This window comes from Archocentrus centrarchus, chromosome 23 (assembly GCF_007364275.1).
Source record: "Archocentrus centrarchus isolate MPI-CPG fArcCen1 chromosome 23, fArcCen1, whole genome shotgun sequence".
Taxonomy (NCBI): Eukaryota; Metazoa; Chordata; class Actinopteri; order Cichliformes; family Cichlidae; genus Archocentrus; species Archocentrus centrarchus.
The window spans coordinates 17,890,035-17,907,439 of NC_044368.1; the positions used below are offsets into that span (position 1 = coordinate 17,890,035).

Consider the following 17,405-nt stretch of genomic DNA (forward strand, 5'->3'; position numbering starts at 1 on the left):
TGCTTTCTTTATCAAGCACCCCAACTTAATCCTGTACCTAGTTGATAGTCATTTTACTAAATTTTACTCCTGCTTGGATTACCATATAATTAGGTCTTAGATGGTACAGCAGATTGCTACCAATTGGAAGGTCAATGGATAGATCCCCAGCTCCTCTGATAAAAGTGTGAGTGACTGGATGAGTGAGACTTTTAATAGGAAGCACATTGAGCACTCAAGTTGAGTAGAAAAGGCTTATAAAAGTACCAGTCCATTTACCGTATGTCACCAGCTAATGCTAACGTAATGCTAATGTTTTTCTAGGCAGTGCAAGTAAAACCACACATTTCACATGCAGATGTTATTTAGTGTTTGTGCTTGTTAAATTGTCTTCAAACTAGAAGAATTTGAGCGTGGTCAGAGGCATGACAAACTGCAGCTAGCATGACAAAACATCCAAAACATGCCTTGTCCAATTTGAGACTACCTTATCGAAATTCACATAATCCAGAAGTGCAAAGTGTGCATAGTGAACTATATGGAAGTGTACTAAAAGAAGTATCTGACTTTAGAGTTTCACTTCCTGGTGAAAAAAGGGTTATATGAAATATATAAACCAAAAAGATTATTGGAATGAGTTTGAGAGAGACCGTAACATGATGGTGTCTGCTGAAGTGGTTTCCATCCCGGAAGTTTAGACTGTTTCAACAAGTCACATGAGAGATCTGAGGGACTCGCTTTTTTGTTTTTTTTTTAAAGGGTAAATGATCCCTCTTTAGATAAACTGCTAAAACCTGTTGCAAGTCTTATAAGAGAGTAACACGTGAACTTTAGGGATGACGTAAACAAATCGTAAAACTGGTCTTGCCCTTTAATGGTGTTCCCTTTGCATCACAGGTCTTAATCCATTTCATGTGGTTAGAGTGGAGACTGGTGGCACCCTCGGCCCTGAGGACATGACTGTTTCTGGCTCAGTAGAGAAAGGCACTAACAGTGCCTGAGCCGGGGATTACACGCACACTCGGGGCAAAGCAACGCACTGCCATTGCCAGTGTTTCAGGTTCAGAGTTAGATGGCAGGGTTGGAGAACCGTTCATTATGTTTCTCCTGATCCTCGTTCCATGTGAGTGTCTCTTTGAACTTGGCTTTATTCCCATGGCAGTTAAGCTGCACCCCCCCTTGTTGGGTAACTCAAGCCTGGGCAAAAGCCTGACAGATTATTTACAGTTGCCTAGCAAAATGCACATAATACAAAATTTTGTAGATTTCTCAGTCACAGTAGGACTAAACATTAAAACAAAATAGATGGAGCTCAGTCACCTGGTACATAAAGTCAGCTTCATAAGCATTTGGTCATGTCCTAACAGCAGAAAAGGTGACCTCTGTAACTTTCTTTACAGCAGAGTAAAAACAATAAGATTGTAGTCATCGTTTGTGCTTCTCATTCGTGTGTCTTTGTTCCTTGTTGTTTTGCATGCTTCTGTTTTTTTTCTAGAGCCTGTCAACCAGTCAGCATTCAACCTGTACACAAAGTGTCACTGCGCATATTTTAACACACTGCCCAGCTTTTAGGAGTTGAAGGGAAATTTGAACAGGCCGAGACTTTTAACAAGTTATCAGCGACAAAAAATTCCAGCACTGGGCAAGTTAAAAAAAAAAAATAGGCAAAAGGTCATACACAAGGAAACCACAAGGAATGCTGGAACACCTGATTATAAATGATAACAAGAAAATCTGTCACATGGGAGGTTTATATATACACAGATGAGCCTGATTGGTTGATTGGGAACAGGTGTCACGGATTAAACACAGGTAAAACTAATGAGGACAGGGTATTTAATTAAAAAGTAGAAGATTGTAAAACACTGCAAAAAGATGAGGAATTGAAAAATAAAACCGGAAATGACACCCTAAACATAACCAAAAGCATGATACAACTTATGCACTCTGGAAGCGATTTGCTGGTCATACATTGCTTTGAAGCTGACAGCTGGTCACATGCATTTCAGGCTTTGGTTGTCCATGCAACCCTCTAATGTAATTTATCCTGTGCTGCCATTGGTAGTCACCCCCAGTTGCTCGCCTTGAAGTTGAGAAAAGTTTATCTCGGGTCACATTTTATGTTGCCAGCAATTTTATTTTTTCCTTCAAATTCACTGAATGTCATCCGCTTCCTGTGGTTTCTGGATGCCATGTCACTGCGAATCGCTTATATACACAATGATATAAAATGATCATGATAATAATTTGCTTAGATTGATACTTTAATATAGCCTAGCATTCATATGTTTATTTCAAATTGAGTGTGCTAAATCACAAAAAATTTTCCTTTATTCCTTATGCTATGCTATGATTAGCCAACCAGCTTCTAGCTTTGTAATTTCCTATTTGGCATGCAGACATTAGAGCGGCACCTATATTCTGAATCTCGGGAAGAAACCAAATACAAGTAGCACTTAAAATATTGGAACTGTTCCTTTAAGGTCCATCCAGGTATTATAAATGTAACTGAAAGCTGGAGTGGCAGTAATGCCAGTCATTGGCCTCACAAATGTTCAGAGTGACGGGGAAAAAGGCTGCAGGAACATTAGTGTTCTCTGCCAGAGTTCTCAGGTATCAGTGTAGCAACAAACAAACATTTGAATGCTTTCCTCCAAGTGCAGAAGGATTTCCAGACATTTTGGAGGGGGGGGCTCTTTTCCCTCCAGTTCCTGAAAAGCTGACTTTTTGCAGATAGCAGACCTCTCTGGCTCGCTGTAGTACACTGAGCCCTGTGGTATGAATAGGCAGCACACACATGGCTGACTGCCAGTGCCAAGATTCTTTTCAAGCACAAAGAAAAGTATGTCAGAGCAGAGCAGAGAGGATCTGCCTTGTATGGCCGAGGGCTTAGCATGTAGCTTAGGGACCGCACTGAGCTAAAAAGTGGGGAATTTGTGTGTGTGTGTGTGTGTGTGTGTGTGTGTGTGTGTGTGTGTGTGTGTGTGTGTGTGTGTGTGTGTGTGTGTGTGTGTGGGGCGATGGGATTATTGTGTCCTTGTGTGTGCATATCTGAGGATGTGTGTATGTTCCAGGGTTATTAGAGTAGTGTCAGAATGTGGGAATGCCAGCTATTGTTTCCAGTTTCTTCCCCAACTAGATTCACTGGGATGTTGGATTTGTGTTTGTTTCCTGGGTTAATTTGTCCAAGTGGACCAGAGGAACACCCTGACTGTAGAAGGAGACACTGTCAGTACTAACAATATCATGTATGTTGTTTTTTGTCTTTGACTGAAGATCTCATACATTTTATATTTCTTTTATATTTTGGATTTAATCGCAGGTTTGGGAGCTTAAGATGACACACATGTAAATGTGTAAGATACAACATAAGATACTCTGATTATATTCCTCAGCTTTTTAGACACAGCTCAGACACAAGATTGGTCCTCAGATATGAAACAAACTGTAAATTCAGAATTTCATGATGAATTACTCTAAACTTGTTATAGCTGTTTGTTATCTTTGCCTTGTGTTATTGTCACTATCATCATGCAACATTTTACCAAAGATAATCTGCTTTTGCTTATCTATGTGCACTTGCGTGAAATTACTTTTTTTTAATATGTTCAAATCACCTCCACAATATAACAGTGTCTGTTTTGCCAGCACGTCTCTATGATGAGTTCAATGATGAAAAAAAAACAAAGTACATTGAAGTCTCAAGTTTGTCCCTGCAAGGCTTACTTGGAATAACTTTGATGCACGTTGAAAAAGTTGCATTTAACTGATACACTGATCTGTTTGTGTGAGATTCTCCCTGAAGACTCATTGTCAGCATCCACAGGTCGCTTTGCACTTTGCTGACGTAACTTACGTAATATTACTGTGCTTTTGGTTTAAAACAGACAAACAAAAACTTAGCAGCAATGAGTGGTAATGGTAAATGGATAGTCTGAACTTAACTGACTTTAGCCATTTGATTTTTGATGTCATCAGAAAGCGTACCTTAAGAGGAGTCCATAAACTAACCCTAGGTCAGTAATCATACCAGCGAAACCTAGCCATTGAGGGTTTCTAAAAGATGTGTGTAGGTACCTTGTAGGTACATTTCAAAAACCAAATATGAGGCTATACCTGGGGCCTCATCAGCTCATGCTAGCACAGGCTACATAGCTTAAAAGAGAGCTACAAGCCAAAAACACATTTGGTCTAGCAATAATGTTGTTCTGTGTATTGCAATTGTTTCTGGGGGTTTTTTTTCCCCTCTTCAGAACTTTTTCCTTCTCCTCCATACACCTTATAAAATATAGGTGACATTTCACCAGAAGTCTCTACTCTGCTGTCTTCCCTAGCTTGGTTTGTAGGGTGCAGCTGTAATTCACTGTGTCATTAAATGGCGGCCAAAATGCCAAACTCAAGACTTCTAAAATGTAGTTCCCAAACCAATGAAGTTTCGTTCAGAGATGGAGGTAATGGAGTTTCAGAATTCCAGACCTCCTTTGGCGTGAACATCAGCAAAGAAACGGCATCAGGAGCTTCATAGGTTTCCACGGCCAAGCAGCTCCACAAAGTGTAACGTGTAGATGGCCAGGTACTTTTGTCCATGCAATATATGTGAAAACATTTCTATTGATTAGCATGTATTTAAGTGTCGGAGTTTCTAAACACACAAAGACAGGCAGCTTAGGTGAACATTGATAGCTAACCCAGTGATGGAGTATAGGCCAGCGCTTCTATGAAGGCTAAGCACTTTAAGAAATAGAATATATAACTTTTAGAAATTTATTATGTATTTTAATTCAATACCAACAATCAATTTGGCAGAACAAGGTGCCATTTTTCAAATAGTTGGAATAAAACTCCTCTGTCTTTTTTTTTTTTTCCCCCACCTTTTTTTCCTGAAATAAAGCCATTACCCACATGGCCATAACTCTTCTTCCTATTTGTCAAAGTGTGAATATCGATGGCCATAAAGTTATTCATGCCTGCATGGCGTATCATCTTTATTTGAAAAAGAAATGAAATCCTATTCCCTCAGACTCCCAGGAGAGGAATAATATGTCATGCTTCCCTCCCATCCATTTCACCATATCAGCTGAATAAATTTGTAGGAGAGACCAGAATGCCTGTATGGGATGCAGCTGAACAGGTCAGTTAAACTCATCGCAAGTAATATTGTCCTTCCATAGTACAAAAGTGTGCTGCTGAGTTTGTTCTGGTAATATTTAGGCATCAAATTCCCACCACCAAGTTGCACCTTTTTAAACAAGTTTTTTTTAAGGAGTTTATTGCCTTGTCTGTCATTGTGTTTCACACTAGTAAGAATGTGACAGCGAATGAATGCATTTCCCACAGATTCTTCCTTTTTTTTTCTCCCCTTAACACCAGCTTTGAACGCAGCATTCTTTAAGAGCCCTTCAACTCAGCTGAGCTGCCCTGTCTTGTTACTGCCAGGAGGTACCGGGTCACACTGTGCTCAAAAAAGTCTGTTAAAAACCTGAACCCAACACTCATTGGAACAGCTGACAAAAGGATGCATTTCCTTCCCAAACACTTGCAGCCTCTCTTGGGATATGACAATGCTATTCCCATTCCCATTCTTTTCATTCTTTTCTCTTTTGTGGAAGGAATTCTAGGCTGCCATTCTGAAGTTACTGTAACAGAAGAAACCTCTACAACTGAATAGATACAGCATTTTTTTTTTTTTTTTTTGGGGCGGGGGGGGGGGGGGGGTGTTCAATACATTCACATAAATCAAACTGGAATTTCTTTGAGGAGGCAGAAACAGTTGCATTCTTTGTTTCAGTTCCTGAACACAGATCGTGCTCTCTGTTATACATGCAGGCGACAGATGTGGCCATGGTGGCATTGCCCATTGTTTGGTGGGGTCCTGTTATGGATCCTGAGTCTGAGCATTGTTGCTCTTGCCATCTTTGGTTTTATGAAACCTAATGTAACAAGACAGGACACGACTCTGGATGTAAGGCTGCATGCTTGTTGACTACCAACTTGTCAATCACAAGTTGCTGAAGGATGAGATCTTCATTTCTGACACACATGGGGATCATAGTTTGCTGTTTTTGGTACTCGATGTTACCAAAAAACGGAGACTGATATTTCCAGGTTGCCACTTGGACATGGCTGTTTAGCTGCTAAATGGTCTGATTTCTTAACTAGCTACTAAATTCAGTTGTTTGGTGCTGAGCAGGTAGCATACACTGGACTTATCAGAGCTTTTGATAAAACACCTGCGTGTTACAACTGGTAATGGGGCTGATAAGAGCAACAATAAAACTAGAATATTGATCTGCAGCATTCTGCACAGTGCAGAGGGGAACTGCAGATGGATGATAATTCTTCGTGGTTTTGTCTCTTGAGTGACCCCTTTCACAGACCACTTAGTTTCAGGATATATTGTCAATATAAAAATGACTGATCATTGCGGCTTTAAAGATGACAACATGCATCGCAAATGCTTTTGTGTGTCTCTCTGCTTTTGTGAAATGATTTTAGAGGTTATGCATTGTTCTTCCCTCATTGTGTTATGGAGTCGACTAAAACAGTCGTTTCATGTCGTTCCAGCATACAGCCACACTGTTGAGGTGTGTGAAATCGTGGCTGTCCACAAGACAGAAGACGGTGACCATGGCGGCGCACAGATCATGACGCGTCAACAAAAGACAAAGCTGCTTTATCCCTATGCATTCACAGGTACAAAATTTATGGAGGCGACTTCACCATTTTTACAATGTTAATTTAAGACTCAAAAAATGCTGCTCAGCTTTTAAAATGTTGCCATATGTCTTCTACAGCGTTAAAGAACTTTTTGCAAAGCCCAAAGTTTCTGTCCAGCGTCCCAGCCTTGTTAAAGCGCAAACTAAATTGATAAAGTTCCCACTTCTGACATAGATGCAGCTTCTTTTGTTGCTTCTAACAACAGGGCCTGAGGCCAACTTACATCAGTGCTGCCTTCCTTTTGCTATAGCATGTTAATGCCACATTACAGTTACATTTTGGTTAAGTGTGCCAAGAGGCTGTGTTTAGCTAGAGCAATCACAAGTGATGTGACACTGGAAATAAGCCTGTAGACAGCTCCATAGTCAGAAAGTAATGCATTAACAAGAGAGTCCCTCACAGCTTAGCTGACTGGGTCTAAGATGGCAGTATGCCAGCGACTTTGGGGCTAATGCTTGATTTGGAGCCATTAGATTATATCCAAATAAGATCGGATTTACATTATGTATCACAGCCAAATGTTCAAAATCACCTCTCTAATGTGAGCATTTACTGGCAATGGAGTGAGCCGAGTCTGACGCGACTGCATTCCCACAATCTGTGGAAACTTGGCTTCAAAGATGCACCCCATCACTTACGTCCTGATTATGTAACTTATTAAAGGATAATTTCGCACCCACTCTGAGCATCTCTTTGCATACCCCATGGTGAGTATGAGGTACTGTTAGTGATTTGGACAGCAGAACTTTCCTGAAAAGTTAACTTTTCTATCTGATGAAGAAATGCTTAGTGCGATAATTTCACTTTGAAATGCTTAGCGAGTGAATCTGCTGTCAAAGTGCTTAGCGAGTGAATTTTTGCTTCTTAATGTAAATATTTCAGTGATGTTCCTAGCAGGATATTATGGAACTTCATCTCTTTTTGTCTGACTATGAGCAGAGCCCCGTTTTACTTCCCTTCATTTCTTACATCTGCACATACCTGAATAACCTTTTGCTAAGGATAAAGCCAGGGTTTATCCTCAGGGCAAGCCTGCACATATTTTGGCATTGACACAAGCATCTTTTGTCTGTCTGTCTGTGATGTGCTTGCTGATAAGTGGTTTCTGGAGTGTTCTGTTTTGGTTCTTTACAGTTTCCTACGTGAAAAGGACGCGGCAGCACCAGTGGCAGTGCAGCGATGTCACCTTTCACTGTGCAAACCAGGCGCTCTGCGAGGAGTGGGTCCGAGTTGCAAACGAGCAGCTATCAGTACTCAGTATGTGTCATTTACTGTTCTCTCAAAGATACGGGGATGTACTTTGTACTTGATATGCTCAATTTATTAACTAGAAGCACCATAAAAGTTATATTTTAGCCAAGTGGGTGTTTGGACAAATATATTGAAAATGAAAGTGCACACAGTCATTAAGATGCACTTTACTGAGCCGAAGGCAAATAAATTCATCCAAACAAAATTACAATACAGGAGAAAGTGTGTAATGTCATTCCTGTTTTTATAAAGACATTGACCGGATATGGGGAAAAAACATATTCCTGAACATTTAGACTTCATAAGCACTTGACAGGATCTTTAAAGCTGCTGCCTCTGTTTTGTCTGTCAGGATTAGAAGATGCTGAGCTGCATTTTCCATGGAGGGAAACTGGTGTCCTGTGTGAATTAGGCAGTTTGAATGGATCTGCTTTATTGGGTCAATAATGTACAGTGTACTTTATATTGCAATATAAAATTAATATTTTACCAACTTAAATACATTTTATCTCATTGTAAATATAGCATTATATATTGTACTGTATTGTAATTATCATTATGTTACAATATAAGTTAAAGAGTCCAAAGTAAACTGTTTCATTATCTTATGTCAATATAGGTCAGCTGAAGGGAAATCATATACATTTATATAAACTGTTTCTAGATTTATATTATAAATAACAAACTATAATAATAGTACTAATAATTATTATTATTTGTCACCTTTTAAAATACTGAATTTTGCCTACATGACACTATTAACAAGGAGAAAAAAAGTAGGTTTTGCGCTGCAATTTGAACTGTGTGATAGTCAAGGTGACAGAGATGAAGTGGTGGTGAGCTGCAAAGAAGCTGTCCAAAATAAGGAGAAAGGTGAAAGGAGGCTGAACATGATTTGAGCCGAAAAAGGAGAGAGTATTTTCCAAAATGACACTAAAAACAAACATTTATTCATTAATTCATTAATTTTGCTTGCTTTTTTTTTTTTTTTTTTTTTTTGGCATTAAAAGTCAGCTGAGCACATAGTTCTGCAATTAGGAACGACAAACTGCATCACTTTACAGTAAACAACAATCTGTCTAGATTTTTATAGATTAAAGAGAATAAAAGAGGAAATGTGGAAAGAAAATCATTTTCTCAGATTTCTGCAGACTGTTTTGCCTGACTGCTTAAAGCAGGGAGGGATTTTTATGTCACCAGCTTATGACATCAGTGAAGCTGCTAAAATAAACTAAAGTGTGTGGATCGATCGATAGATAGATAGATATAAGACACAAATTATATTCTGTTTCTGTTAGCATGTGGACTGTCATAGTGTACAACAATAGTCCTGCTGCTCCTAGTCCTGAGATATTTACATTTACATTATAGTTTATTACATTATAGCAACTTTTGTTTCAACCCTAACAAGATGACGTTCAAACAACAGCCAGCCATCAAAATATTTGCTGGTTAGAGGAGCAGAAATATGCAGGCACCTCAAAATCGCACTTTATTATTACTTTTAATTAATTAGATGTTTTAAGTATATAACACCCTCAGGATAGCCCATGGGCAAAGCTACAAAGAAGATGGCATATGAAACACAAAAACTGAAAATGAACACAACAGCACATCATCCATCAACATGTTTACATTGATCAGCCTCAGAAATGTAATGTTTTTAGTGTAGTATCATAAAAAGTTATTACACTATTATTCAAGCATATTGAGTTAAATTACATTTTTGATATGGGGGCAAAATGGTGCCTTACACTCTGGGTTTAATAAGCAAAGCAATCACATGATTAGATTCTGCAGGATTTAGTGTGTAACTAACGTGTTGAAATAAGAGTGGAAGGTGGTTTAAACCATTTAAAATGGTCCTCTTAGTGCCATTACGCTCGGCAGGATGAATCAATTCAAGGTAATTAACCGCATTCATTTTGAAGAAATCCCTGCATCTTCAAGTAGTATTAGTCACACACCTTTACATCACCCATTTACAATCCATTTATGTAATCTAATGGAACTTTTGTCTTATTGCCAAACAATATGGCACCCTATATTTCTTTGTGCTCATTTAACACTTGATCCAAATCCATTCATTTTCACTTTGAGCATCCCATGTATCTCAGTTTGTTGTCCTAAACACACTCCTCCACAACAGCCATAAACAAGCCATTTAATATTCTCCATCGCAGCTCTTTGTAGGTTTATCACCGAGTGATGCAGTGCCTCTGAACTGCTTCACACTCCTCCTACAGTTGGTAGACACACCATTTATTTCTTGAGCGGCGTGTTTTGGGGGCCAGTCAGGTTGACTGAGCATTTTGAAAAAGGTCTCTGGTTAATGAAAACTTCATCAAGCTGTTGTCAGTTAAACATTTGTAAAAAATAAATAAATAAATAATAAAATAAATTTAGAAAAAGGTAAACACTACACATTTTTAAAGATGATCTCATACCCCTCCCTTACTCTGCAGCCAATCGACCAAAGAGCCTCCTGGTATACATCAATCCATACGGAGGAAAGCGTCACGGGAAGCGTATTTACGAGCAGAAGGTGGCGCCGATGTTTCGCCTTGCCGGCATCTCGACCAGTGTGATTGGTGGGTCCCTATCAGTAGCATTCCTCAACATTTAAATAAAAAATGAGTCTTGATGGTTGCTGTATAGATCTCCACTGCCGCCGTGGCCTCTCGCGGGGAGTGAAGAGGCTTGCAAGGATATGATTTGGCTTATAGTGCCATTAATCATGCCACCACCTTAATGGAAGCTGTGATAGTTGATAAGCTTGGGTATCCAAACACATCTATTATTCAATAAGTGTTTGCTACAGCTACACATAGTCTGGGGTATTGATGGTCCATCAGAGGGACTGCTTATTCACCTTGGGCTTCCTACACCTGCTATGGTTGCAGGATTGTGTTTGTGTTGGTATTGTCTGCCTGGTAAACAGATTTACTGTTGAAATATTGGTTTTGTTTTTATAGGCTCGTTTTTGCTGGCTAGTATAGAGTAGATGAATTAGGTTGTTTTTTTGCCAGCATACTTATGCCTCTTCTGACCATTAATCTGCTTGATAGGTTGCAGTGAATGTTTCAAAAGTGAAGTACTTTTCCTTGTCTTCTATTTCGAAATGCCTGTAATAGAGTGCTTGTTCTACCAGTCTAGCCACAAAGTGTCTAGTTATTTTGTCACTGTATTCCCTTTCATTGAACTCGTACTAATGCTTGCCATTTGATTTGTTTCCATAGTTACAGAGCGTGCCAATCATGCCAGAGACCACTTGAAAACAGAGGCCAATCTCGAAAAATATGATGGGTAGGTACTTAAGTTAGGTAGCTCATGCTTTTAGCCTTTGATAACTGGTTCTTCATTGTGACATGAACTTGACTCTTGTTTTTTCATGTTTTAATAAAGCTGCTGAGAGACTCAGCTACAGTTTGTATGAAGCCCCGCTGTGTTGTAGTCTGTGTTACTGATGCAAAGTTCTTTGTGTTTCTCACACTTAACACGATAATAATCTGATCATCTCAGACACTAATCTGTATTTCCTTGAACAGGGCTGGCTGTCTCTAACCCACCAAGTGAAGAGTTATCAGTCATGAGTGATTCTCATCTTAGATCAGTGCTTTGTAATATTTTGCTGCTTTATCATTTATCATGAAAAGATATAAATAAAAGGTATTAAAATTATTAAAACAAGCACTGAAACTATTAAAAACTAAACTGAAAAGAGCAAACCCACCTCTCTCTCTCTCTCTCTCACATACATACATATATATATATATATATATATATATATATATATATATATATATATATATATATATATATATATATAAAATCAGGTGACTAATTGGCTGATATCAAACAAGTCTGGCTGAAAATTGCCAGGAAAATGGAAACAAAGAGAGGAAGGAACTGGTGATTAATTTCAAAGTAAAACAGGAATCAATTAAATGGGAGTCCACAGGGGTTGTTGCAAAATGAGCATTCATCAAGTGGGCACATACTTTTTGTCTGGTCTAGTTTCACAATTATATAAGTTGAGCTCGGTGGAGTAACACAACACAGTTTCCACAGTTACTGAAGGACCTCGAGGCTTCAGCATGTGTGACTAATGGAAGTCTGAGCCATTATATTTTTAACTAATAATAGTTCTTTCATTTTTTTTTTTTAATTCTCTAAGAAAAACCTTAGAGAAGTTTAAAAAACTATTAGTTGTACTATTAAATATGAAGAGGAAATAGCTCTGCAAGTAGTCTGAAAACAAATTTGACCTGAGGTTAATGTGTAGATGGAGAATATTAAAGGACCTGTGACTAATCCCTGTGCCACTATCCAGGGCTGCTGCAGCACAAGCAGTGTAAGTTAAGACGTTAGTTCCTTGGAATTTCTACATTTTCTTTAGTTTTCTGTAGTTGCCTGATTCTGTTCTTTGGGATCAGTTGCAATAGATCTAAATCTTGAAATTACTTAAGGTTATGTTTTCAGCTCAAGTTCTACATGAAGCTGTTCAGGTCTGTGATTAAAGGTAGCACACAAAGGTAAACTGCAGCTGATCATCGAATATAAAGGGCCTCCGACTTTCAGCTTAGTGACCTGTCGTTTCCAGCTTGTGTTCATCAGCTATTCGGTCCCCCCAGAGCAGGGTTAGAGTCCATTATGGTTTTACTCTGCAGTTCATTTAATTTATAGATCCATTTCTGTAAGGTTTTGAGCTAGACCTAAGAAGCTGTTATGCCTGATGGCACTGCGTGATATTCTTATTTATTGGGCTTTCACAGTCGGGCCTCTTCTGTAGTCATATTTTTGTCAAGGTTTTCCGTCTGTGTAGGTATTTTTCCTCAGGCGTGCGTGTTTTAATTCAAGCACATGTACGTGTGATGCAACTCATTTTGTGGTAACCACTCACACGTCCCAGAGGAAACTAGAACGCTCATGACAAAGCCATGGCTTGAATTGGTGATTTCATCTTTCTGTCCAGGGTGGTGTGTGTGGGTGGAGATGGGATGTTCAGTGAAGTCCTGCATGGGCTGGTTGCCAGGACCCAAAATGACCACGGTGTTGACCAGAACCAACTGGATGCTGAGTTGGTGCCATGTTCTCTGCGGATAGGAATCATTCCTGCAGGTGAGCTTTGGTAATCGTGAGCTACATGCAAACTTCCAGAGTTTGGATAAAATATTGAAATGACGAATTTTGACAAGATTTAAGCCTGTTGACTTCTTCAACAGTCCAAAGACATGCGTGCTGGATTCACCGGTGAGTCTAAATTGGCCGTAGGCATCAGTCTGGATGTGTTAGATAAACCAACAACCTGTCCAGGGTGTAGCCCACCTCTGGCCCCATGACAGCTAAAATGGCTTCCAGCTACTCCATAACTCTGGACTGAACAAGTGGTTAAGAGGGTGGATAGATGCACAACTAGCTGCTGTATTTTTTTTGTGCATTTTTCTTATTGGTGCAAAAACGACAAAACCATCAGCTTTTCTGAAGTCAAGGTCTTCTTTTTACAGCTTACAAATTTACAGTCTTTTCAGGAGAAACCTTTGTAGACCACATCATACTTCCTGACACATTATGATTTGCCCACAGGACACAATTTTTACTTTTCCTCAAATGAAAAATCTCTTGTTCCTTTTTTTTGTGTGTGTTCTCTGTGTGCATATGTGATATAACCCACAGCTGAATGCACCGAGTTCACACCTGGTCTATCACAGCTATCAAAAATCAATTGCCAGTCTTTCATAAAGCCCTGCAGTCCAAACAACCACGTAAAAGCACAAGTTCGATGATGCATGGATAGCTGCTTCTTTTTTCTTCATTTTCTTTTTCAAAAAGAGGTCCTACAGTTAAAAAAAAAAGACTTAAATGCATTAAAATCCCACCTGAACAGGATTTTGGGTCTAATTGCAATAACGTCACACCCTCTGATCCCAGGTTTCTGAGTTACAAGAGATGATCTCTATGGCAACAGGGCAGGGGGTCCCAACAGGGGCCTGCAAAGGGTCAATCACTCCAAGTGCCATAAATGGAAACCTGCTGGGTGACATTTTGAAATCTTTAATTTTCATGAGGATAGAGATACAGTGTGAGACCAATATGAGGCTATCCTGTGCACAGCTTGATGTTAATAGCATAGGGTTTTAAAAACCAGCTGGGCACACAGTAAGTGATCTTTAGGCCAATTACAAGCAGGATTTGGATTTTTGCCTTTTTTACAAAAGCAGATAAATTAAAATGTTAGGTGTGCAATGCCCACTTTTTTTCTGAATGTCTTGGATGCATTGAATAAAGTGGCTATTTTAAAGGCTGATTTTAAATAAATGTCTGCCACTATATGTCACCGAGCAGTGCTAAGTTTGACAGCAAATTTTGATTTAGTTTTGCTCATAGTCTTTTGACAAAAATGTAATTTAGTTTTAGTCATAATTTAGTCATCTGAATAGTTTTAGTTTTAGTCTAGTTTTAGTCGATAAATTAGCATAAGAATATAGTCGACTAAATCTACAGTTGATTCATTCGACTATAATATAAAGGGTGTAAAATGTAAATGTTTTTTCTTCATTCCCTTGAATTAGTCATTATACACACACAAAATTAAACATTTAGTAAAAGTTATGGAATATTATTAATGCTTGTCCCCCCCGTCACAAAATTAAATCAGCTCTGATTGGATGTCGTCCCCGCCAAGCATTTTCGTCTCGTTTTCATTTGTTGACAAAAGTGTCAGTTAATTTTGTCATCGTTTTTTATCCTTTTAGGTAGTTTTTATTTAGTTATCATCTCGTTTTTGTCATGAAAAAGGGTCTTTGAAGAAAACTATGACGAAAATAGTTTGTCGACGAAATTAACACTGTCACCATGTGAAGTAAAACAATGGCGATTGAGCTTATGGCCACCTGGTAAAAGCCTTCCAGTATTTACATATTTGTAGCATTGCAAAGTGTGCGTATGACCTGTGTGCCGAAGTTCAAATGAATACTTGCAAAGTTGTTTATGGCCTTCTCATTGAACTCATATTCAAATGTTTAAAAAAAAAAAAATTCCTGTTGCACTGGTTTTAGGTGTTACAAAGAAAAAGCACAATGCATCTTGATTCTTTGAAAATCACACCCACTGAAAGAGGAAAACAGGAACAGCGGGTACAAAACACTACACACACACACACACACACATTTTATTGCAGATATCTACTCTTCTATGGAGGTTTCAGATATTTTTTAATTTTTTTGCTAGCAGATGGAACGGACAAGGTCATTAAATACAAAGTCAGTGGAGAGCTGCGAACTGTTTTTCCCTCTGGTGTGAGTCAAACTCACTTCCATCCTGTTTCCATGAATGAATTCAAAGAATTAATATGGTAGCCTATATGCATCAGAGAGGTAGTCTATGCCCTGAAACCAGTCAGAATGCTGTATATATTGCAGTATTGAGGCTCTGTTACACTTGCTTGAGATTTAGATTTGTACTTTTGGAGGTTAATTCTTCAACCAGCCATTCATCATAATATATAATAAAATAAACAGACTTGATTGGGGTGGTGTGGGGTGACTTCTATGGAAAAGTAAGCAGAGATGATGAGATACCTAATAAGAAAAAGAGCTCTTAAAACATCAAAACATAGCTTTTCATGATCTTGTGCTTCCTGTCTTTTATTCTCTTATTAATGCTGCATTCTGTGTGACATGGTTAATTGTCTATATCAGAAGGAGTATTTAAAAATATTAATGGAAATTGAAGGTGGTATTTTAGCAAAACAGCTGGTTAAACTTTGTGCATTAGGTCAACCAAGGGATTCCTCAGGGATGCTAATCTGAAAGTGCAGCTGACGCCTGCACCTGGTCAGCTTGCCTGTTTTATTAAACCGGACATGGCGGGAGTTCCCTTCTTCATCATCAAGGCTTTCTTTGCTAATGTGCTTAAGCAGTTATTAAAAATGTCTTCAAACTACACTCTACTTCAAACATATTGGTGGTCAGTGAGAGGAAACTTGTCTGTTAAGATAATAAATCACAGAGTGCTCATTTACTCGCTAACGCTAGCTGTTTCCACACAACGCACAGATCATAATTGATCTCAGAGCAGTGAAAGCAAAGCCAGGAGCAGCTTGTCTAGCGCGCTAGTCTCCCATCAAAGACCAGAGGTATATCTACAGTGCGGATGCGCCAACAACCACAAAAGACTGCTGGTCTCTTAGCTTACCCAGCTCCAGCCTTTTTTTTTTTGCTTTTTAGCAGGACATGGCTACACCTATGAAATCAACATATGATACATGATATCAGAATTAAGCAGAGTTAAACCTGCTTCCAGAGACAATAGCTTACTGAGTCCACAGCATGGCAGTAGTTTTAAAGGGTGGATGCAAACAGGCAACGAGAGAAGCTTATGGGACAGAACCCTGTTTGAGATGAAAGGAGAGGGACAGCATTCACTTTAGTTTAAATTTATGTTTATATTTAGATTTCAGTGGACAAGCAGTCTGTGCCTTGCTTGCCCTGATGGAACGGTGCTGCTTGCTTGTTCTAATTGTAGCATGAACTGAGTAACTAGTGTTGGGTCTCCGCATCTATCTGACTTAGACACTTAATTTGCCCATTTAGTTTTCTTGCTACCACAGGAAAACATTCTGAAAGATCAGGTAACCTCTAATACAAATGAGGCTATTTTGATTAAAAAAAAAAACAAGTATATCTTAAATCAAGTGTCTGCTTGTTAGGTTTGAGGCTGTTTTAAGATACTGTCAGAAGTGCAGTCATGAATACATTCATGTACTGAGGATTCAAACAGCTAAAATATCCTTTTTGGGGCAACTCTTAAAAGCATCCAGCGTCCATTGTTTTCCCAGAGATAAAGATGATCTAACTGCCGAGATGATTTTACTTGCAAGACAGTTTTAGGGGAAACAGATAAAAAACTGGAGCGTCTCCACTGAGGATTTGCCTTGTGACAGTTTATGCTCTCTCCTCTGAATATGCCAGCAAGCTATTGTGGTTGAGCAACTTAAGGGGAATAAAACATTGAGCATCTGAGCATTGAACATCATTGAAGATCTGTGTGCACCAGTTATATCCATTCAAAGTCAGCTGGCTTTTACGGAGTAGCTTTAGAAGACTCAAATGGCACATGTCACCTTTTTTTATGCTCAGCAAAATAGCAGGCAGTGCAGGGCTGTCAGGAGCAATTGGAAAGTGTTTCGGATGTGATTATGAAGCTCGGAGGGGAGGAAGCAAAGGCCAGATAAGTGATATTCATAGAAAGTCGGGGAAAAAGCGAGAGAGGGAGCTCATCTTCATACTCATCTGTGTGTCCGCTACTGAATGACAGGCCTGATCTTCCCTGTCACGCTTCTGTGAGCCAGCTCAAAACATCACTGGTTAGATTTCACTCTCCTCCCGCCTCGCTCTCTCGCTCGCGTGCTCCGTCTTTCATCAGTGGTAGTAGGTCCATATTACCACTTGAGGATG

General features: G+C 39.1%; 1 protein-coding gene across 1 annotated transcript in view; it reads left to right on the forward strand.

Moving 5' to 3' along the window:
- Positions 1–17,405, forward strand: part of cerk (ceramide kinase) — a 46,271-nt gene that overhangs the window by 10,650 nt on the left and 18,216 nt on the right. Inside the window, exons 3-7 of the mRNA XM_030720467.1 lie at positions 6,544–6,672; positions 7,831–7,953; positions 10,413–10,538; positions 11,187–11,253; positions 12,923–13,068. Coding sequence (XP_030576327.1) covers positions 6,544–6,672; positions 7,831–7,953; positions 10,413–10,538; positions 11,187–11,253; positions 12,923–13,068 — 591 coding nt within the window. The remainder of the gene's footprint in view (positions 1–6,543; positions 6,673–7,830; positions 7,954–10,412; positions 10,539–11,186; positions 11,254–12,922; positions 13,069–17,405) is intronic.